The sequence below is a fragment of the Urocitellus parryii genome, chromosome 11 (genome assembly GCF_045843805.1).
Source record: "Urocitellus parryii isolate mUroPar1 chromosome 11, mUroPar1.hap1, whole genome shotgun sequence".
Classification (NCBI taxonomy): Eukaryota; Metazoa; Chordata; class Mammalia; order Rodentia; family Sciuridae; genus Urocitellus; species Urocitellus parryii.
The window spans coordinates 115,065,641-115,088,413 of NC_135541.1; the positions used below are offsets into that span (position 1 = coordinate 115,065,641).

Below are 22,773 nucleotides of genomic sequence, written 5' to 3' on the forward strand. Positions count from 1 at the left end.
GACTCAGGAGGCTGAGGCAAGAGGATTCAAGTTCAAGGCCAGTCTCAGCACCTCGGCAACTTGGAATACCTTGTCTCAGAATTTTAAAAAAAGAAGTATCATAACAAAGAAAATAATAATAATAATCTCCACAGACTTGGAGACTTACTTTCTGACATAGAGCTGAGGACTTAGGTGAGCTCGGAGGCAATGACGGCCAACATGTCTGCAAGATAAGAGAATCAAGAATCATACATATTTAAAGGTCAATTTTAATATATCAGCATCCCATTTTTGTACTATATTAGACTTGGGGGAAGATGGCTAGAATAAAAATAAGATGAAGGCCGAGGATGCAACTCAGCAGTACAGCATACTTAGCAGGCAGAGGACTCTGGGTTCCCATCCCCAGCACCAAAAAATAAGATGAAAACAAAGTCATTATCAGTGTCCCTATTTTCTAGTTGAAATACTACAAATTCTTAGTAACTTAAGAATGATTAGAATTATTACCTATAAATGCAAAATAAAATTTAACTTTTTCAAAATAAGAATTTAAAACAGAAGAAGAAAAAAAGGCAATTAACACCAACAGACTAGGAATGACTATTTTGCAGATGTAGGTTGGAATCTATGGCGTGCTCTGTCAGTGCTACTGTTTCCCAGACAAATAACAAAATATAAGGTAAAAGAATAATCAGAGCTGGACCAGCTGTGATGGCGCACACAAGTAATCCCAGTGACTTAAAAGGCTGAGATAGGAGGATTCCCAGTTCCAGGCCAGGCTCAGCAGTTTATCAAGACTGTCTCAAAATAAGAAATAAAAGGACTGAGGATGTGGCTCAGTGGTAGAGTGCCTCCCGGTTTAATCCCCAATAATGCAAAAAATAATAACAATTAGAGTTGATAATATTCAACAGAATACAGAAAGTGATTTTTTTAAAGATAGGTCCCATTGGAGGCAACACTTAAAAGACAGGGATTAAAAACATAAAGGGCAGGGGCTAGGGTTGTGGCTGCTCAGAGGTAGTGTGCTTGCCTAGCATGGGAGAGGCACTAGGTTTGATCCTCAGCTACCACATAAAAATAAAGGTATTGTGTCCACCTGTAACTAAAAAATAAATTTAAAAAACATAAAGGGCAGTACAAAACAGAACAGAACAGTAAGCCACAGGCAACATCAAGCACACAGTTTAGCTATAGTGGAGATATGTTGCAAATGAATGAACTAAAATTTGAAGAAGGGATTCACAGAATGAGGGTCCTAATAGTAAGCTAGGTCATTTCAGGAATTAATACAAAGTTCCAGACAACCTGGATGAACTTCAAGTCAAAAAGTCATTTAAAAAAAAAAAAAAAAAAAAGCCTCTCATATAATAGTGCAAAAAATATGGGAACACAAAAATAAAATTTTACCACTACCACAAAAAGGTAAAATTTTACCACTCCCACTTTAAAAGGACATGTAAATTCCCTAACTAAAAAGTTGCTATTTTTGAAGTATGTACTTTAGTGCCAGAACTGATTTTTAAGTCAAAAACTAACATGTGACCAGACATTTTATATAAGAAAAATGTGGGGGCTGGGGATGTGGCTCAAGTGGTAGTGCGCTCTCCTGGCATGCGTGCGGCCCGGGTTCGATCCTCAGCACCACATACCAACAAAGATGTTGTGTCCGCCGAGAACTAAAAAATAAATATTAAAAATTCTCTCTCTCTCTCTCTCTCCTCTCTCACTCTCTCTTTAAAAAAAAAGAAAAGAAAAATGTGACCCAAAGTTTACAAAGCATTATAAAAAACACAAAAACTATTATACCTTTTAGTCACATCAATACATCAAATCTGTACAAAAGTATTTCAGAAAGTGATCACGATGAATTAAGTTCTAGAAGTAAAAATTAAAAATATGGTGCTCTTCAAAAGTTATTGTGTGCCAGGTTTGGTGGCACAAGCCTATAGTCCCAGCAATTGGGAGGCTAAGGCAAGAGGATTGCAAGTTCAAGGTCAGCCTCAGCAACTCAGTGAGCCCATAGGCAACTTAGCAAGACCGTCTCAATTTTTTAATATCCCCTTCAAAAAAGGGGAAAGAAGTTTATTATGCATCTACTACATGCAAGACACTACGGGGATTAATAGAGCTCATGATGTTCCTCATGCCACTGACACTAGATCCACAAACATTTCAAGGTCTATGTTTTATAACAGTACACTTAAAGGGCCCACTACTTGAAGGGAAAAATCCAACCAATACTTCCTTCTTTGGTTCTTCCCTCTTCCCTGCTTTGGAGGCAAGAGGTGAATACAGACATTGTGTACCCAATGCTCCCAGAAAGAAGTGGGAACAAATCTCTTTAAATCAATTGAATTGTCTATGAAGTTGCAGGGCATGCATTCCTCACACCAGGCTAGGCCTAGTCAGCCAGCTACCCAGTAAGAGTTTGCAGATGTGGGTTGGAATCTATGGCGTGCTCTGTCTAGTGCTATTGTTTCCCAGACAAATATCAATGCAAGATTTCCACAAGGGCCTTACAGATTGAGTTGCACAAACTTCATAACCTTATTTAAAATATGACAAAAGTAGATATCTATCCTTGTGTTTCATGTGAAACCAGGAACTTTGAAAAGACTTTCTTTCTCCACCCATGAATGGTGCTTAAAATATTAGCACTAGAAAGTAACAAAACTTCATATTATCTTTAAGTCAGAACCTATAATTTCTACTAAGCATTGTCCCTTTCTAAACACACTATACAAAAAATGTAATCATTAATTGGATCATTGTTGGTTTGTTGTTTTTGCTATTGTTTTTTGATACCAGGGATTGAACAGCTTTTCCACTAAACTAATTCCCCAGTACTTTTATTTTTTATATTCAGACAGGCTCTTGCTAAGTTGCTAAGGGTCTCACTAAATTGTTGAGACTGGTCTTTAATTTTCAATCCTCCTGCCTCAGCTTCCCCAGTCACTGGAATTATAAAAGTCAAATAATTTTTGAAACTCTTCTCTGGATTGGGGCAACAACAGTACTAGAAAAAGAACACTGCAAAGTAAAAATGATAGTCTTAGATCTGTAACTTGAGTTGTGTAACTTGAGTAAGTCACTAAACTTCAACCTTTTAATTTATAAAATGGGATTGATAATATCTACCCTTATTGATTGTTGGGAGAATTACATAAGAAAATGTACAAGAGCCATGAACATGCCTATAATCTCCCAACTGGGCTGGGCTGAACACTGGGAATTTGAGGGAGGCTGAGGCAGGAGGCACACAAGTTCAAAGATAGTCTCAGCAACTTAGCAAGACCCTGTCTCAAAATTTAAAAATAATTTTTAAAAAAAGGGGGGGGGAGCTGTGGATACAGCTCAGTTGGTAGAGTACTTGCCTTGCATGCACAAGGCCATGGGTTCAATTCCCATCACCATAAATAAATAAATAAATAACATTTTTTTAAAAAAACTGGGGATGTTTCTCAGTGGTTAAATGCCCACGGGGTCAATCCCAATGCAAAAGAAAATCAAAAAAAAAAAAAAAAAAAAAAAAGAAGAAGAAGAAAGGAAGAAAACATACAGGAAAGCATTCTCTGGACTATAATACACCACTTATGTGTAAGAGATCAGTTCATTGGTCTCCCCAAGAACTTCATTGGTCTTTAGAATTCTTAACACATTTTCTTCAAAACATTCAGTGATGATAAAAACACTCATTTGGAAAAAAAAAAAAGGTTATTCAAAGCCATGTCTGTGATCAAACTGAAGACTATTTTTAATTCAAAACAAGACATGACTGCAATATAATGAGTTTCTTTGATTTGATGGCATTGAAAAGGTCTTATAAACATCTGCATTTGCAATAATAAAATAGATACATATAATCTTAAATTAAATGAACAATTTATTTTTTTGGTAAGAGTGATTGAACCCAGGGCATTTTTACTACTGAGCTATATCCCCAGGTCTCTTTTGAGACAGGGTTGTGCTAAGTTGCTGAGGCTGGCCTCCAACTTGCAATCCTCCTGCCTCAGCCCAGCTTCGGGAATCACTGGGGTCATAGGTGTGCATCTGACACTAACTCCCAAGCTATAACATAAGTCATCTTTGACTTCTCCTTTTCTGTCACCACCTATATATATGCATGGCATCATCCAATTCTACCATTACTATTTAGAAAACTTCATTCCAGTCCATTACTTTAGTCCATATCTTCTTTAAATATTTCTCCCCAGAACTGTAACAGGAGCTTCTGAACTGACCTACCTAGCAACAGTCTCTTCCCTATAATTCAACTTCACCAACATGAATGTACTGAAAAATAAAGTTACTCTCATTCTTACATCCACTACTTGCATTGCTATATAAGAGTCAAAGTGTGGGCAAACTCTCCAGACCTACCCTCTCACAAATTCCCATCAGTCCCCTATACTTCTGACACACTGAACATTACATTATGCCCAGACAGAACAAGCCTCCTTATGACTACAAGTCTTTGCTCATGCTCTTCTAATTGGAACTCCTTAAAGCCTCTTTTTTTCTTAATATTTATTTTTTAGCTTTAGGTGGACAATATCTTTATTTTATTTTTATGTGGTGCTGAGGATCGAACCCAGTGCCTCACGCATGCTAGGCAAGCGCGCTACTACTTGAGCCACATCCCCAGCCCTCCTTACAGCCTCTTAAACTCATCCATCAAAATCCAACTCCTAGATGGCAAGATCAAGTCACTTCTTCAGGCTTGCTCTATCCGCCAGGCTCTCATACATGTTTCTATCATCATTTGCTATGTTGTTTAATGATTCATCTATTTATCTCTCCTTCTAGACTTTGAGCTCCACAAGGGCTGAAATTCCTGACATTGATAGCACCTACAATAACTGAGAACTAAAACTAATTTTTTTCTTTTTCCCCTAGTGCTGGGGATCACACCAAGGGCCTCACACATGCTAGGCAAGCACCCTACCACTGTGCTACATATATTGGCCAGACAGTTGAATCACAGTGACTGTGCTTAAGTGGCATAAACATTATTACATGGAAGCCCAGCTGTCTCTATCTATCTCCTTCTTGGCCTTGGAAAGTCATTCCTTGACTGAGTGTTAATGGAATTCGTGTTACTCAGCTGTGAACAGCTCTGGCTGGTCCCTGGACTGTTACAAAATATGAAGCACTATTCAAAGGCTATGAAATATAATATTCTTTTTTGGAGGGGAAACTGGGGATTGAAATCAGGGGCACTCAACCACTGAACCACATCCCCAGCCCTATTTTCATATTTTATTTAGAGACAGGGTCTCACTGAGTTGTTTAGTGCCTCACTTTTGATGAGGTTGGCTTTGCACTTTCGATCCTCCTTCCTCCGTCTCCTGAGCCACTGGGATTACAGGTAACTAATAATTTTTAATTAGCCAAGCATCAAAAATTTTTAACTGGAGCCAAGAGTGGGAGTGCACTGATATAATCCCAACAACTTAAAAGACTGAGGCAGGAGGCTCTCAAAATAAAAAATAAAAAGGACTGAATCCAGTACAGTGGAGCACATCTGTAATCCCAGCAACCCAGGCAGGAGGAACTGGAACCTAAATTCAAGATCAACCTCAGCAATTTAGTGAAACCATAGGGTCTCTAAGACCCTAAGGACTTAGAGATCCCGCCTCAAAATAAACATAAAAAAGGACTGGGGATGTGGCTCAGTGGTTAAGCAACCTTGGGTTCAATCCTGATACCAAAAAATAGAGTAAAAATAAAAAAGACTGGAGATGTAGCACAGTAGTAAAGCATCCCTGGGTTCAATCCTCAGTACAAAGAAATAAAATTATTTAAGAGGGAGAAGGGAAGAGTTTAGGGAAATGGTGGTAATGGATAGAAAATTTTACTTACATACAAATAAGCTCTAGAGCTTTCTTGAAAACATGGTGATTTTCGATTTAAATTTAAAAAATGTATAAACTTTAACTGATACATAAAAAATTGTACATATTAATGGAAGTACTACAGAATACCTTTATACATGTCTATATTGTTCAGTGTTTACAGTGGTGATTTATAGTTAATAACAATGTATTACACACTTGAAAACTGCAGCTGGGCATGGTGGCACACCCAGCTACTCAAGGGGCTGAAGCAGGAGGATCAGTTCAAGACCAGCTCTGGCAAGTTACTGAGGCCCTGTCTGCAAATAAATTTTTTTAAAAAGGGCTGGGGATGTAACTTAGTGGTAGGGCACCCCTGAGTTTAATCCCAGGTACCAGAAAAAGGAAAAAAAAAAAAATTGCTTAGAGCCAGCACGGTGGCATACAACTGTAATCCCAGCAACTCAGGAAGCTGAGGCAGGAGGATTTTGAGATTAGATTGAACTTCAGTAACTCAGCGAGACCCTGTCTCTAAATAAAATATAAAAAGGTCTAGGGATGTGGCTCCGTGGTTAAACGCCTCTGGGTCCAGTCCCTGGTACCCCCCACCCTCCGCCCCAAACTCCTTAGAGTAGATTTCAAGTATTACACACATACACATACACACAAGTACATGGGTACTACATATGTTGACTAGCTATATTTAGCACAATGTATACATATTTTAGAACATCAAATTGTACACCATAAATATACACAATTTTTATTCATCAAGTGAAAATACACATTTTGTGAAATTTATTATTTCTCCTAAGTGGGCTCAAGTTATTACTATTTTCAACTCACAAATGAAGAAACTACAATCATAGAACTAAGGAACCTGACTTGTCTAAAATAAGTGAAAAGCAACTCTTACAATTTCTTAAAAGATACCTTCCTTTGAGATTAAAATCAGCATACTATAAACAGTATCAAATTCCTCTAGAGAATTGGTATTAGGATGGAATCTTCTATGGGGAAAAACAGTTTTAATTCACTATTTCTCCATCCAATAAATAAATAAAAGCCCTTGTGAGAAATAGAAAAGTGCCCTTCCATAAGAGCTTAAGGTTACCACTAATGAAAAAGAAGTGTATTTCTTGGCATTGAATCCTAGTATGGACAGAACAGTGCTACACAACATAAAATGACACTGTCTGGATACACTTTAATGAATATGGCTTACAGGGGATTAGCTGCAGGACCCTCAGCAGATACCAAAACCCTTGGATGCCTATATCCCTTCTATAAAATCATGTGGTGACTGCATATATCCTATGTACATTCACCTTATTTATTTATTTTTTTAAATCTTTTGGTACTGGGGATTGAATGCTGGGGTGCTTTACAACTGAGTTACATCCCCAGCAATGCCCACTCCCCCCTCTTTTTCAGATAAAATCTCACTAAATTGCTGAGGCTGGCCTGGAATTAGTGATCCTTCTGCCCGAGCCTCCTGAGTTCCTGGGATTACAGGCATTAGCCAACAAATACAGCTATTCCTATATACTTTAATCATCTCTAGATATTCAGAATGGCCAATATAATGTGAATGCTGTGTGAATAGTTGTTACATTGTATTATTTAAGGAACCACAAAGAAAAAAAATACATAGTGCAGTCCAGGTACAACAATCATAGTTGAAGACTGCACAGTATGTAAACAGAAAGTGTAGCAATTAACTCTGAAATAGTAAATTCTGCAGAGAGGAGAGACTGAGGATCTATGAAATAGTGGGAGGCTAACGCAGTATGCCTAAACACTACTTCATTTATGTGGACTCAGCATAATGCTTGGCAGGCAGCAAATTCAAATAACTTCTTGTAACTTTCTGGAATTTGTTTTTCAAGTATTTGAACCCATGGAGACAAAACCCAAGGATAATAAGGGGTGACTGTAATGACCCTCAGCTTCTAATCACTAATCCTGAAGCTCATCAAATGAACTGTTTAGAACAAATACGATCATTTCAAGCTAAATGTTAACTCCTCCAAAAGCTCCTAACATCTACTAAAATATGATATCAAAATCCAATGTCATTCAATTATGATCAAGTCAACTGGAAAAAAGGAAGGAGCTCCAGCAAGACTGGCCTCGGCATATCTGAGAGAAAAGATACATATGAAGATAAAAGGCAAAGAGAAAATGAAGGATTAAATAACTGATCTCAACTCCCAAGAGGAATAATTTCGTCACAGAGAAAAACTAAACAAAATCCCCTATTTTTATATTGCCTGACTGAAGTGGAAAGAGAAATGAGAAGACATTTGGAGAAATCGGGAATTGAAATCTCAACAGCATTTAAGCTAACTTTCCATAACAAATAGTTTCCAAAAATAGGGCTGGCACAAAATTATACTGGGATTTGTACCAGGAATATCCACAGGCGTTAGAGGCTAAGGACTTGAAAGGCTTGGGAGTAGAAAATGAGACCTAAACAGTGGAGAGTTCTAAATGGAAGAAAATCTAGGCTATTACTACCGATAGTGAATTGACCTTTTAGAGAAAAGCTGGGATCATCGCCCTTTAACCCCAAGTAGAAAGATAAACTAAAAACGAACTCCCTAGGGTGCAGCAGAGGACCTCTCGTTGTTATTATTGCTAATCGCGGTCCAGGCTTCTTCCATCCTCTGCTAGGGGCCTGTCGGGAACCTGGACAGAGTCACCCATTGCCAGCAACCGCTGGTGTCTGCAGAAGTTAGAAGCAAAAGTAAGAACACCGAGATCTCTCCCTCCGCCCCGAAGCCCAATCCCTAAATAAGATCTCGAAATTGTAAAACTCAGGGTCAGCTGAGTTAGAATATTTTCGGGTCTCGGCTCTGGGTGGGGTCACGAGAGTAATCTGGGGGAGAAGTACTAAAGCAGGAGAAAGTAGAAAGGGCAAGAACCGCGCCACTCCTCGGTACTTAGTTAAGTGACCTCAAAGCCCTACCGAGCTGCACCCAAGCGGCTGGGGGAGGGGGGTGTCTCTAGGATCCCGGAGCGGTGGCCTCCACACCCACGGGTCATTTCCCAGCCCAGGCACAGGGTAAAGCGCTGTCAGCCAAACGTTAAGGATCCGTTCTGGTCTCCCAAGGGTCGCGGACACCGACTCCCAACCCCCGCGCTAAAGTCACCTCAACAAGAGCACAGCCATCTTGGGTTCCGGTCTGGACGGAAGTGACGCAAGCGGCGGGGCGTCTGAGCTGGGGGGGGGGGTGAAGCCCGGGAAGAGTCGTCACGTGATGACACCGAGTTCTTTAAAAGGCTCCGCGACGCTGCTCTAGGTTCTGCGCTTTTGGTGGCAGACGTTCGGAAATGGTTTGTTCTTCCCCTCTTCCTAACGGTTTTTGCCAGGACTGCAGCAGAGATTCCGCTGGGTTTAGAATCTGCCACCCGCGTACGCGTTCATTTTTTTTTAATCCCCTTTCCAATCAGTAAAAATTGCCCACAGTCTTCACTGAGTCTGAATTTGACTCCACCTCCCTCCCTGGCCAGCCTAAAAATATCAGAGTTGGTTGGCTGAGACAATGGGGAAAAAGATACTTTGGGCTTCTTCTGATTCTAATATGTTTTGGTTAGATAGATACACAGGTTGAGACCCACTCAGGGGAGTCTGAGATGGGCCCACGAGAGGACCTTGCAGTCACCTCAACAAGATGAGGAACCCAAGAATGGGGAACGTCTAATCAGGCCTCAGGATTCCTAGGCTTGAGCTGCTGCCTGAGCTAGGCGCCCACCAGCCAAAGACAACGCTCCCTTGTTCCTTGTTTCAGTGCTATGTGGGCAACACCCACCATCAGAAGAACCTGAGATATGGGGGAGAACCTGCTTTGATTTGTACATACTGCATATAAACAGTTTTGAGGAACCCAAGCGTGGTGATCAATTTCAGAGAACTCACGACTGGAGAGAGAAAAAAAATCAAATGAGAAAGGAATAAAACAATGCAAAAGTTCTTGGCCCTTTTGCAGGGAAAGGGAAACAGGCGGAGTGGAGGTCACAGCCCAGAGGAACTCCTATTCTACAATAAAATATGTTCAAGTCACATTAATATTCAGATCTCATTTATATTTAGCACTCCCGAATTTTTACTTTCAGGATTTAAATAGCACAAATTCATTTATTTCTGAACCAAATGCTATTTTGCATTTCTATAATGTTAGACAAAAAAAAAATAAAAAAGCATTATTATAGATTTTTTAGGATTGGAAGGGACCTTAAAGACACTATAATCCAACCTTCTACCAAGTGCAAAAATCGCTTCTGAAGCATCCCTAACAGCTGATCTTCTAGACTGCTCGAACTCATCCTGTGGTAGTAAACAGCTTAATCATTACAAAGTTGTTCTTCTATTGAACTTCCAGTCATTGATACTCCTTTGGCCTTCAGGAGTATCACATTAGCAAATAAATGAAGACCTCTTGCACTTAGCCTGTTGTTGTTGTTTGGGGTTTTTTGTTTTTGGGTTTATTTTTTCTTTTTGTTTGTGTGTTGTTTGTTTGTTTGTTTGTTTTTTGTACTGGGGATTGAACCGAGAAGCATTTAATTGCTGAGCCACATCCCCAACCCTTTTTATTTTTTATTTTGAGACAGAGTCTTGCTAAGTTGCTTAGATCTTCACTAATTTGCTGAGACTGGTTTTGAACCACTGGGCTAGCTTTACTTAGCTTTTTAAGAAATTTTATTTAACACATAGGAGCTGTTGAGTTTCTGCCACAGTCTCTGAAAACTACTACAGGGGATTCAAAGACACAGACATACATTGTCCTCAACAAATTTATAACCTTAGCAAGATCCCTGAAGAAATACAACAAAGAAAGTAGTCAACACAAAAAACAGGTATAACTAAAAGTGGTGACTAGATAGGAAGAAAGTGATTGTTTATAGCTGGGAGAGGTAAGAATTGCAACATTTGTTGATGATGATTTTACCTGTGCAGTTTAGGACTGGGGTTGTAGCTCAGTGGTAGAGCACTTGCCTAGCACAGGTGAGGCACTGAGTTCAACCTTCAGTACCACATAAAAATAAATAAATAAAGGTATTGTGTCCATCTATACCTAAAAATATTTTAAAAGGTCTTTTACTTATTATTTATGTAGGTATTGGGGTGCTTTACTACTGAGCTACATCCCCAGTCCTTTTTATTCTTAATTTTGAAACAGGATTTCCCTAAGTTGCTGAGGCTGGCCTCAGACTTGCAATCCTCCTGCCTCAGCCTCCTGAGTCACCAAGTTCTATTCCCATCCCTAATTCCACCCCAAAATCTTAAAAAAATGGGTAAAATGCATCAGATAAAATCCACCCTCTTTGAGCTATCATTTAAGGCTCCTTAGGAAAAGGCTTCAACTTTTCTGTTCAGACTTATTTTCCCTTCAAGTTCCCCCAAATTAAAGTGGATGACTCAAGATCTTCCCTAAGTGTCCCCAGTACGTCACAAACCTGTCCAGCTCACACACACACACAAAAATGCATGCACAAAACACATTTTCTCACATTTTTGTACTTAATTTTGTTGTTCTATCTATCTGGTCACTCTCTCTGCTCTTTCCTTATTTTCAAAATGTCACTCATCCTTCAAGGTTGATCTATATCTAACATTACCTCTTAGACCTGACTGCCTCTTCCTCTGAACTTTATTTATTAAATGCAGTTTATTTTTGTGTTTAATCTCTCACATGACTTAACCTTCATAATGCTGTAGCTGTGTGTGTGCTCTGTTGTATTCCCAGCTCTTTGTTCATTACTAAAGCAAGCATCATGGTTTATTGTAATTGGTAGTTGATGGGTTTGTTTTCTGATCCTCTCTCCCTCTTCCTCCAAACTAAATTTTGAACTTGCAGGAGGGACGTAATTTTTATTCCTCTTTCTATTGCCTGCATTTCCATACTTTACATATAGCATTCAGTACAATTTTGTTGTCTTGCTCTAAATTTAAATGAACTTAAACTGCAGCATAAGTCATCAAAGAACTTCTTAACAAAGAGGGAAAGGTCTAGGATTTCTTCCTTTGAAATTTCTCAGTCAAGTTTCTCTCTGGGAAGCATCTCCCAGGATGCAGGAACATTGTGGGGTGAGGGATATTCCCAAAGAACCTGGTCATCTCAAGAAATCTATAATGCAACCTATCGTAATCAAGATAACAAGAGAGTTGGGGCTGTAGCTCAGTGGTAGAGCACTTGCCTAGCACATGCGAGACACTGGGTTTGATCCACAGCACCACATAAAAATAAATAAATAAATAAAGGTATTGTGTCCATCTACAACTAAAAATAAATATTTTTTTAAAAAATAACAAAAGATATCCTGTTTTCAGAGTTCTCTGGGGGAAAATTGCTTATAGCTTCTAGGACTCTCAGGGGCCTCCCGTCAGGCAAGGAGGCTAAGGAGAAATCACATTTCATGGTCTTTGGATTTAGGTTTCTCTGCCTAACTATCCCTCAGAGAAGTGTGTTTGTGTCCCTTTTTCTGTCCCTCTCCTTCACCTCCCTCCCAACATTCCAGCCTGGGGCAGGGGAAGGCCAGAAGACACAAAGCACTCTGTGTGTGGGGTGGTATGTGTCCCCCCCCATCCCTCCACCCAGAGTATACAATGCCCCTTCTGCTCTCTGCACCCTGTCCCCCCACCACCACCTCTCAACTGCACATGCCAGGCCGTAATTGGTTACTGGCTCAGGACAGCCCCCTCATGCTGGGGCCCCAGGGGATTTTAAGCGGGTTCCAGGAACCCCCCGCTCAGTTCCTTGTCCCCCACTCTCTTCACCCCACAGATGCTCCGGGCCCTAGCCCCTGCCCCAGCTATGGCTCCTGGGGCTCCCTCATCTAGTCCCAGCCCTATCCTGGCTGTGCTGCTCTTCTCTTCTTTGGGTAAGTGGAGCCACCCCAGTCTAGGTACCTTGCAACTCAGCTGGTTTCAGCATCCCCCCACTGCCTTTGTGGTACCCCTTATTGCCAAAAACCAGTGAGCAAAAGCAGGAAGGTGGTATTGTATTCAGAGAAAAATATATATCATTTGGAGGGAGTCAGGAAAGATCTTCTGAGAAGGGAGATGGTAAAAGAAAGTTTGAACAGCATTTAGAGTGGGCATGGCTGGACCCAGGTTGGAAACCAGTAACATACCCCCAGAACCATGCTGAGAATCTGATAGGAATTGGGGTTAGAGTTTGGGAAGAAACAGGATCAAACACTGGCTTCTATTCCCCACTCATCCCCTAATAGGGCAAGAGGTACCCAACTTTAGTTTTCCAGAAATGAAAAGTCAGGAAGTATAATCTAAGGAGGGAGCCTGAAGTTGTGGCCTTAGCTCCTTACAGTTTTTGTTTTCTTGGAGCCTCACATTCTCTCTGTGGCTCCTCATCTATTAAGTGAGTGGATGGAATAGAAGGAAGTTTCTATGAGATCCCAAGATCTTGTCCCTCTAAATCTGTCTTCCCTCATTTGTTGGCCCATCCATTCCTTGCCCTCTGACAAGTATTGGATAAGCAAGAGAAAGTCAAAACAGTGGACTGAATGGATCCTCTCCTTCTCCAAACTACCCTGAGTCCTGGTGCCATGGGTGACAGTAGGCAAGCTGGGATGAGGGTGAGGGAGAAGTCAGCAGGAGAGGGAAGTAAATTACAAAGCCCAAGGTTTTCTGCTGTCAGGTCCTTGAATCCTAAACCCAGAACCTAGACTCTTATGCGCTATATTGAACTGTTCCAGATACCCTGAGAAAATATTAAGGATAAGGAGTTAGAGAAGGGAGTGATGAGAGAAATGGGGAAAGGTAGTCTTGGAGTACAGGAGGGAGGGTGAGTTCAGTCCCAACGTCTGTCCCATTCATAGAACCATTGAGCTGAACTGAGAAGGGCAATGATTGGTATTATAACAGGAGGAATAGAAGTTAGATCCAAAGAATAACCTCCCTTGTTACCTTGTGATTCCCAAGAAGGCTGTAAGAAGGAAGTCCCAGGAGGTGAGTAAATAATATTGATGCTGAGGTGGGAGATTCAGGACAATGGGGTGGGAGTGGGGGCTGTAGAATTCCCCAATATTGGCCAGATAATGGGTCTTTGTTTGGTTGCCTCCTCCTCCTCCCCCCATAGAACAAAAGGGTCTACAGTGGACCCCATCTAGGGCCAGCCCCCACACATAGTCTCCCTGGAATGGCCTTTCTTGTGTGGGTGAGTCTTGCGGGTGGCACTAGGCTAGTTGGCCAAAGAGGAATGAGGATGATTAAACCACAGAGGCTCCCATGCAATGTCATTTGAACTCTGAGCTTGGGATCTTTCTCTGTATCAACTTCCCCTGAGAAGAGTATGAGTCCTTCTCTACCGGGCTCCCCAGTCAAAAGCAAGTTGTATGGCAACCAGGAATTCAGTAGTGAGGATTGTCATGCCACGGAAGACCTATATTCTCCAGTTCTCTCCATTTGGTGGGGTGGAAGGGCAAGAAATTTGAGTTTGCTATACTGTAAAATATCATACATCTGTTGAAAATAAGATTGATGTCAAGACGAGTGTAGTGGTGCATATCTGTAATCCCAGCAACTCAGGAGGCCAAGGCAGGACAACTGCAAGTTAGAGGCCAGCCTGGACAACTTATGGAAACTCTACCTCAAACTGAAAAATAAAAAGGGCAAGGGATGTGGCTTAGTGGTAGAGTACCCTAGGGTTCAATGCCAAGTCAATTCCCAATACCAAGAGGGGGGGGTGGCAGAGAATGTTATTATGCAATGTATATAAAAAAGCTCCACAAGCAAACTTATCCATTTCTTATAAGTACAAGTATATCTTGAGTTTATTGAGTTTGACAACCAGAAAAGCATACACATTAAATTGGTAACTGTGGTTCTGCGAGGGGACTACAAGAATTGGTTGGAGTGAGTGTGAAAGGAAACCAACTTTATCTGTATTGCTTGGATACTATATAAGAAGAATACAATTTATGTTACCTATATAATTTATAAAAACTTTAAAACTCTGCATCTAAGGGATAACTTAAGACTTGGATACTACCAGGTGTAGTGGTGCATTCCTGTAATCCCAGTGACTCAGGAGGCTGAGGCATGAGGACTGCAAGTTTCAGGCCAGCCTCAGCAATTTAGTGAGATCTTGTCTCAAAATTTTACTTGATTAATTAAAAGATCCAGGATATAACTCTAGGTTCTATCCCCAGTACAGAGAGAGAGAGAGAGAGAGAGAGAGAGAGAGAGAGATTTTATCAAAGGGAAAGTGAAACTTGAAAACAGCCCATCTTCTGGAAGTCCCCAAGACAATCTGTTACTACATACAGAGAGCTTGAACAGACATAACATTTACACTCATCAATTCAGTTAGTCCAGAGAGGTTCAGGCCTCAAAATTTTATTATTTCTTTGACTCAATCCTTGATTGCACTTTGGTCTCACATCCTCCATAGCCTTTACTGGGCCACATGCCTTTCTGATTTCCCCTCTGTGCTTGCAGTGCTGTGCCCTGTCCAGGCCATTGTGGTTTACACAGACAGGGAAGTCTATGGTGCTGTGGGCTCCCGAGTGACCCTGCACTGCTCCTTCTGGTCCAGTGAGTGGGTCTCAGATGACATCTCTTTCACTTGGCGCTACCAGCCCGAAGGGGGCCGAGATGCCATTTCGGTGAGTGCCTGAGGGATACTGGGGCTGGATAATAGAAGGGGTACCTCAAAAATCAACAGAAAAGAGAACTTGGGCTAAGGAAGGAAAAATCCTTTATAAGCCATAACCCCAACTTTGGCAAGTAAGTTGCATTTTTGCCACCCACAGCACTACCCTTTCCAGGCCAGAATCCCTGGCCCTACCCCCGGGGTGCCAAGCTTTGACAGCTTTGTTCTCACTAGGGTTCTCTTACATGCTTCCCCTCATTCCTCATAGATCTTCCACTATGCCAAAGGACAACCCTATATCGATGAAGTGGGGACCTTCAAAGAGCGTATCCAGTGGGTAGGGGACCCTCGATGGAAGGATGGCTCCATTGTCATACACAACCTTGACTACAGTGACAACGGCACTTTCACTTGTGATGTCAAAAACCCACCAGACATAGTGGGCAAGACCTCTCAGGTCACACTCTATGTCTTTGAAAAAGGTGCGACAAGGAGTCCAGAAAGGGGAGGAGGGAGACTGATAGACTGGGGAAAGAGGCAAAAAGCCCCACCCAACAATGTTTAGGCTTTGGGAGGGAGGGCAGGAGGTAGCCTTGGTTAGGAGTCCTATATCCCTAACGTCTGGGAATAGACGTGGGTCAATGGATCAGAGACAGAGGTCCCGGTTCATTTCCCCACTTCTTTTCCCTTCTCTTCCTAGTGCCAACTAGGTACGGGGTCGTGCTAGGAGCTGTGATTGGGGGCGTCCTTGGGGTGGTGCTGTTGCTACTGCTGCTTTTCTACCTGGTTCGGTACTGTTGGCTACGCAGACAAGCGGCCCTGCAGAGGAGGCTCAGGTAAGGGGCGGAGCCCGACTCCCCACCCTTAATCCACTATTTCCCATCTTGGTGGAGACCACTTCAGTAGGTAAGAGGGCCAAAGGAAAGAGAAAGCTGCGACCCGCTCTGCAAAGGTTTTGGGCGAAACCAAACCCACAGCAACCCCTTTTCCTGCAGTGCCATGGAGAAGGGGAAATTGCACAAGCCCTCCAAGGACTCGTCGAAGCGCGGGCGGCAGGTTAGCGGGACTTGGAACTTGGACAAGATGGGGAGGAGACCTGGGAGTCGCAGGGCAGCCGTGAGGGGCGGGATGGGAACAGTCAAGCCCCACGGGATTCGTGACTGATGTGAGCATCCCTCCCCCACAGACGCCAGTGCTGTATGCCATGCTGGACCACAGCCGAAGCACCAAAGCTGCCAGTGAAAAGAAGTCTAAAGGGCTGGGGGAGTCTCGCAAGGATAAGAAATAGCGGTTAGCGGGCCGGGCGGGGGATCGGGGGTCAGGGGCAGAGTCCGCTAAAGGTTCTCAGGTGGTGGTCATCGAGATGGAGCTACGAAAGGATGAGCAGAGCTCGGAGCTCCGACCTGCTGTCAAGTCCCCCAGCAGAACGAGCCTCAAGAACGCCCTCAAGAATATGATGGGCCTGGACTCGGACAAGTGATCACCGCCCCCAGACCCTGCCAGAGCAGGGGGACCTAGGCTCCTCTTATCCCCCGTCTAGGTGCTTTCCTCCCTTGCTCCCCAGCCCTGCCCTGCCCTGCCCTCACCTCCCTTTGAGATGTAAGTTTCATTCTAAAATTCATTCCCAAACACTTGTATTGCTCCCCCCCCCCTCACCCCCTGACTTTCTGGGATCCCAGGGACTAATCATACCCCTCACCTGCCCCAAGGGCTGTGTGTTTGGTGTCTGTCCCTCAGGCACTGAGAAGAAAGGGAACTTGATAGCCCCTGCCTCAATTCCAGGCCACCTGTTCTTCCATCCCTTGCACCCGAGCCTGACCCCTCTGGCTCTTTCCTTTCCCGCCCCTCCCTCCCCTCCAACAAGTGACCCAGCTCCATTATCTGTCCTGTTAACACTCAGATCACCCCAATCAGACTCTCCTTCAGGGTTTATTTAGGTTGTTGATTATTTTTTATTTTTTAATCCTTTGTTTGCTTGTTTGTTTACCTGTGCCCATGCTCTGCCCTTACCCCCATGACTGAGGACCGATGACGTCATGTGGCTTTTTCAGGCCCCCAACCCCATTAAACAGAGGGGCCCCTGATCCTCAGACCTCAGCTTGATACTTCCTGATCACTTTGGAGCACTGTTCTAGGACTCAAGAACTTGGAGAAGGATGAGGGGAGAGAGAAAGGATCCTCAAAGGTCAGGGGTGGAGGAGGGGGGCAAATGAGCCTTAAGAAATGGCTTTAAACAATCAAATAGAAAGCAGGAAAAAAGCAAATGGGAAGTAGGGGAAAAAGGAAGAGGCTGCTCTCCCAGCTATAGGGAATTCTTAGGAATTTTCTACATTCTGTATATTGCTTTTCAAAACTCCAAATGTCCTTAAATGTTTAATAAACACTGACATTTCCAGAAGTTTCTGGCTCCCTCTTGAATTCCTAGTTCTCCTGGGAATAATCCCTGCCCCTTCTCTCATCCCCAACATCCTATGATTCTGCCTCATCAACATTAGTTGTTGAGTTTGGTCTTGTGGTATTGTATAGTGGGAAGAATTCTGAAAAAGCTCACAAGACACATTGGGACGTTCAACAAATACCCAAAAAGCTTGTACTATGTGCTAAGCTGGGTCAGGCTTTGTTTTTACATAAGTGAAAACACACTAACCAAGATTCAGATTCTAAAATATCCCAGCCACTCTAGCTGTGTGATCCAGGATTGCATTTTATTTTATTTTATTTTTTTAATATTTATTTTTTAGTTTTCGGCAGACACAACACCTTTGCATTTCATTTTAATTTATCTAACTTTGGTAAGCTTGTTTATGCATTTGTCAAGAACTAAGATCGTGATATCCACTCTGCTTAATGCCCAAGGATGTTGTGAGAATCCATCCTATATATGGAAATCTTGGTAAATTATAAATTGATATACAACTAAGATATTGAGGATGAGTTCTTTAAAGGTGTTTTTAGCTCTTGCTTAAATAAGTACATTTTATAAACTAGCACAGATCTCTACAAAAACCCACATTTGTTTTGTTGGTAAACTATTTTAGCTATAATATTAATATCTCATTAGCTAGTTTGCTGGTATGTAAATTTAGGTTCATAATTAATATCCTTGAATCTTTAAATGATTGTGAAGATCATATATGCATCGTCTTTGCTTTGCGTCAAAAAACAAGGCTCTCAAAAGCCATTTCTTCTCCTTATTAAGACTCAAAAGATGTGATTAACACCAGCTTTGCCAAAAACCCATAGTGCTACTGTTTATTTGGGGGTATCTTTCACTACTTTTATTTTATTTTTAATTTAATTTTTTATACTGGGGATTGAACCCAGAGGTGCTTGACCACTGAACCACATCCCTAGCTCATTTTAGTCTTTATTTTGAGACAGGAGTCTCACTAAGTTTCTCAGGGCCTCAATAAATTGCTGAGGCTGGCTTTGAACTCATGATCCTCCTGCCTCAGCCTCCCAAGTGGCTGGTGTTATAGGCATGCACTGCTGCACCCAGCTGTTTTCACTGATTTTAAAAGAAACATTTATCTGAATTAATTCTAATATAAAATGGATTCTGGAGAACTTTTGGATGGGGGAGGAGAAAACAGTCAAAATCAATAAAGTTAGGAATATCTAAGTTAAAGATTTGTTATTAGTGAAGATACTAAAATGTTCATTATTCATCAAATAGTTGTAGCTGAGTACCCTTTTGAGTTTCCTGGGCTGTTATGAGAGTCAAATGAAACTTTGGGTCAGTTCTGATATATAGCATAGCCCAGAGTATCACATTTCATTACACTTTTGTTCTAAAAATTATCAGCACCTGCATTTTACCAGCTCAATTTACCCAATTGTTGAATATTTCTGATTCCATCAGGATTTCTGGTACCCTGGAACAGTATTTTGCAAACTTTCCATTATGTGTTTTCACAATCATTCCATACTTTTATGAGCTTATTCAGGACTACTTCCCATTTTCCACAATGTAAACCATATCTTTCTCTCTTCTGCAATGAAGCATTAAGTAGAGCCTAGAATAGTGAGCCACATAAAGGAAAATAGCAATATTATATGGGATAGTTTGAATTCCATCAAATTGCTACTTTTAAACAGATCATTTATGATCCTCAGTGCATCATAAATAACAAAATTTATCTAGGCATGGTGGCATATGCCTGAAATTCTAGCAGCTCTGGAGGCCAAGGCAGGGGGATCCCAGGTTCAAACCAGCTTCAGCAACTTAGCAAGGCCCTGTCTCAAAATAAAAAATAAAAAGGGCTGAAGGTGTAGCTCAGTGGTAAAGTGCCCTGGGTTCAATCCCCAGTACCAAATAAAACAAATAAATAAAATATTAATATTAATAATAATGATAATAATAACATAAATTTTGACCAGACATTTGAGTATTTTGAGAATAATTTAAAGCTTTTTAATGTAAATTCAAAATAAAAAGACAAAAATTATAATACAGCTTATGAATATACATAAAAACATTTCAATAAAATATTACCAGATAGAATCCTACAAGCTAATAAAATAATAAATTATGACCATGAAGAATTAATCCTGGGAATGAAAGAATATGTCTATACCATAAGAGGGCTAGGGTGTAGCTCAGTGGTAGCTTAGTATTCACAAGGCTCTGAGTTTGATTTCCAGCACTGGGGGAAAAAAAAAAAAAGGATAAAGTAATTTGTGGGCCAGGTGCAGTGGTACATACCTGTAATGCCAGCTACTCAAGAGACTGAGGCAGGAGAATCATGAGTTCAAGTCCAGCCTGGGCAACTTGATGAGACCCTCTCTTTAAATAAAAAAATAAAAATGCATGGGGAATGTAGTTCAGTGATAGAATGTTCCTGGGTTCAATTCCTAGTACTGAAAAGAAAAAAGAAAGAAAGAAAGAAAGAAAGAAAGAAAGAAAGAAAGAAAGAAAGAAAGAAAGAAAGAAAGAAAGAAAAAAGGAAATATCATGTAAAACACTACACCTCTTTGTCATTAAAATAGAAAACAAGACAGTTTATTCATTATCTCTAAAAGTACTCAACACCATTTTCAAAGAATTTAGTTGACATAATAAGAATAAGAAACCTCTCTATATATTAGAAGAAAAAAAACTATCTTTATTTGCAGATAGTTGCATTCCTAGGAAATGCATAAGACTTAACTAGAAAGTTACTGAACTAATAAGTCAATTTGGTAATGTGATTATAAGATAAATGTATTGCAATCTATAATGAGAAATCAAGATAGAGACAGAAATAAGATAGGAACCCATTATTGGCAATGAAAAGAACAAAAACAATCACAAGGTATATAACTTGTATGAAGAAAATTATATTTAGGCCACACCGTGGCCTGGAGTTCCGGAGGGAGAGCCTGCCCTCCCTGTGCCTGGAGATATGCAGTGAGCCACCCTGTGCTTGGGTTCCTTATTCACCAAAGCATGGCTCCACAGCCCAACATCAAGGTACATATAGGCTTGAGGCTGCCACAGCCATGAAACTGGGATATTGCGGCTTCTATCAAGGGACAACAATAAGGACCTGGTAAGACATCATCAAGGTCCCTGTGGCCTGGCTGCACCAGAGGGTTCTCTACTAGGGGTGCAACAGTTATCCTGTTGCTGAGGTAACAGGGAGTCTTGCATGGGGTTGCCTATCTCTTGTTTCTCCTACTAACAGCCAGCTTCTTATGATTATCCTCTCACTAGTCATATAATCTAATACCTCCATATTCTCACATCCTACCTCCTAAACATCTCAGCCAACCCCTCAGGACCCCCATCTACCTTTAGAAACTGTAAACCATTACGCAAACCTATTAACTATAAGGTAGAAGATAACCGAACTCATCATTTCTGATTATAGTGACAAAACTGTAAATGTAAAAATAGAAGCTAACTCATATATGCTGCATGTTGGGTACACTGAGTGCTGTAATATTGATCTCTCCCTTAAAAGTGAGCTATTGGTAACCCATAGGAACACTATAAGACAACAGGACAGAAGCTGTAATACCTCGGATCTACACTGCAAAAGAGGAAGACTCATAGACATCATGAAAAAACAAGGGAGAAAAGTGTCCCAAATAAACCAAGATATACAACAATAGAATAGATAGATAGGGAAGTAGGTTAAATGTCAGAGAAGGAGTTCAGAATATACATAAGTAAAATGATTTGGGAATTAAAGAACAACCTAAGTGAGAAGATCCGGGCAAAAATCGGTCACTCCAACAAAAAGAGAACAAGTACAAGTTGTAAGAGATTACTTCAAGAAAGAGATAAGAGATACTGAAAAACAAACAAACAAACAAACAAATCCTTGAAATGAAAGAAACAATAAGCCAATTTAAAAAATTCAATAGATAGCATCACCAACAGACTAGATCACTTGGAAATCAGGACCTCAGACAATGAAGACAAAATATATGATCTTGAAAATAAAGTTGATCTCACAGTGAAGATAGTAAAAACCATGAACAGAGTACCCAAGAATCATGATACCATCAAAAGACCAAATTTAAGATTTGTTGGGATAGAGGAAGGTTCAGAGATTCAAACCAAAGGAATGCACAATCTCTTCAATGAAATAATAGCAGAAAATTTCTCAAGCATGAAGAATGAACTGGAAAATCAAATACAAGAGGCCTATAGGACATGAAATGTACAAAATTACAACAGATCTACACCAAGACACATTATAATGAAAATGTCTAGCATACAGAATAAGGATAGAATTTTAAAGGCTGCAGAGAGAAAAATCAGATTACCTATAAAGGGAAGACCAATTCAGATCTCAGCAGATTTTTCAACACAGAATCTCAAAACTAGGAGATCCTGGAACAACATATACCAAGCTCTAAAATATAATGAATGCCAACCAAGTATCTTATATCCAGCAAAATTAAGCTTCAGATTTGATGATGAAATAAAAACATTCCATGATAAACAAAAGCTAAAAGAATTTACAGCAAGAAAGCCTGCACTACAGAACATATTCTTGGCAAAATATTCCACGAGGAGGAAATGAAAAACAACAATGAAAATTTGCAAAGGAAAGAACTACAATAAAGGAAAAGCCAACCAAAGGAGAAACCAAGTCAAGCTAAATATCAAAAATGACTGGTGATACAATTCATGTCTCTTTCAACTCATTTTGATAAATTTTTACACATAAAAATTTTAACTACAATATCATCTTATTTTTCAGATTTTTGTTTATTTTGTAATTTTTGTTTTCCATTTCTCTTCACAAAGTTACACAAATATGTTCTTTAAAAGTTTTAGCATTTTATATGTTATATTTTAATATAAAATTAATCTGGTATGTGTGAATACATTACCTGTG

At 40.7% G+C, this 22,773-nt stretch overlaps 2 protein-coding genes across 2 annotated transcripts in view; one reads left to right on the forward strand and one right to left on the reverse strand.

Annotated features, from left to right (window-relative positions):
* Positions 1–9,060, reverse strand: part of Sdhc (succinate dehydrogenase complex subunit C) — a 43,452-nt gene extending 34,392 nt beyond the window's left edge. Inside the window, exons 1-2 of the mRNA XM_077791010.1 lie at positions 8,978–9,060; positions 149–205 (exon numbers count right to left, since the gene is read on the reverse strand). Coding sequence (XP_077647136.1) covers positions 149–205; positions 8,978–8,997 — 77 coding nt within the window. The 5' untranslated portion in view covers positions 8,998–9,060. The remainder of the gene's footprint in view (positions 1–148; positions 206–8,977) is intronic.
* Positions 9,061–12,575: 3,515 nt separating this feature from the next.
* Positions 12,576–17,837, forward strand: Mpz (myelin protein zero). Its single transcript, XM_026380587.2, has 6 exons — positions 12,576–12,707; positions 15,286–15,452; positions 15,708–15,921; positions 16,140–16,275; positions 16,435–16,495; positions 16,626–17,837. Exons 1-6 carry the CDS (start codon positions 12,611–12,613, stop codon positions 16,725–16,727), a joined length of 777 nt encoding a protein of 258 aa, XP_026236372.2. The 5' UTR covers positions 12,576–12,610; the 3' UTR covers positions 16,728–17,837.
* Positions 17,838–22,773: the final 4,936 nt, after the last annotated feature.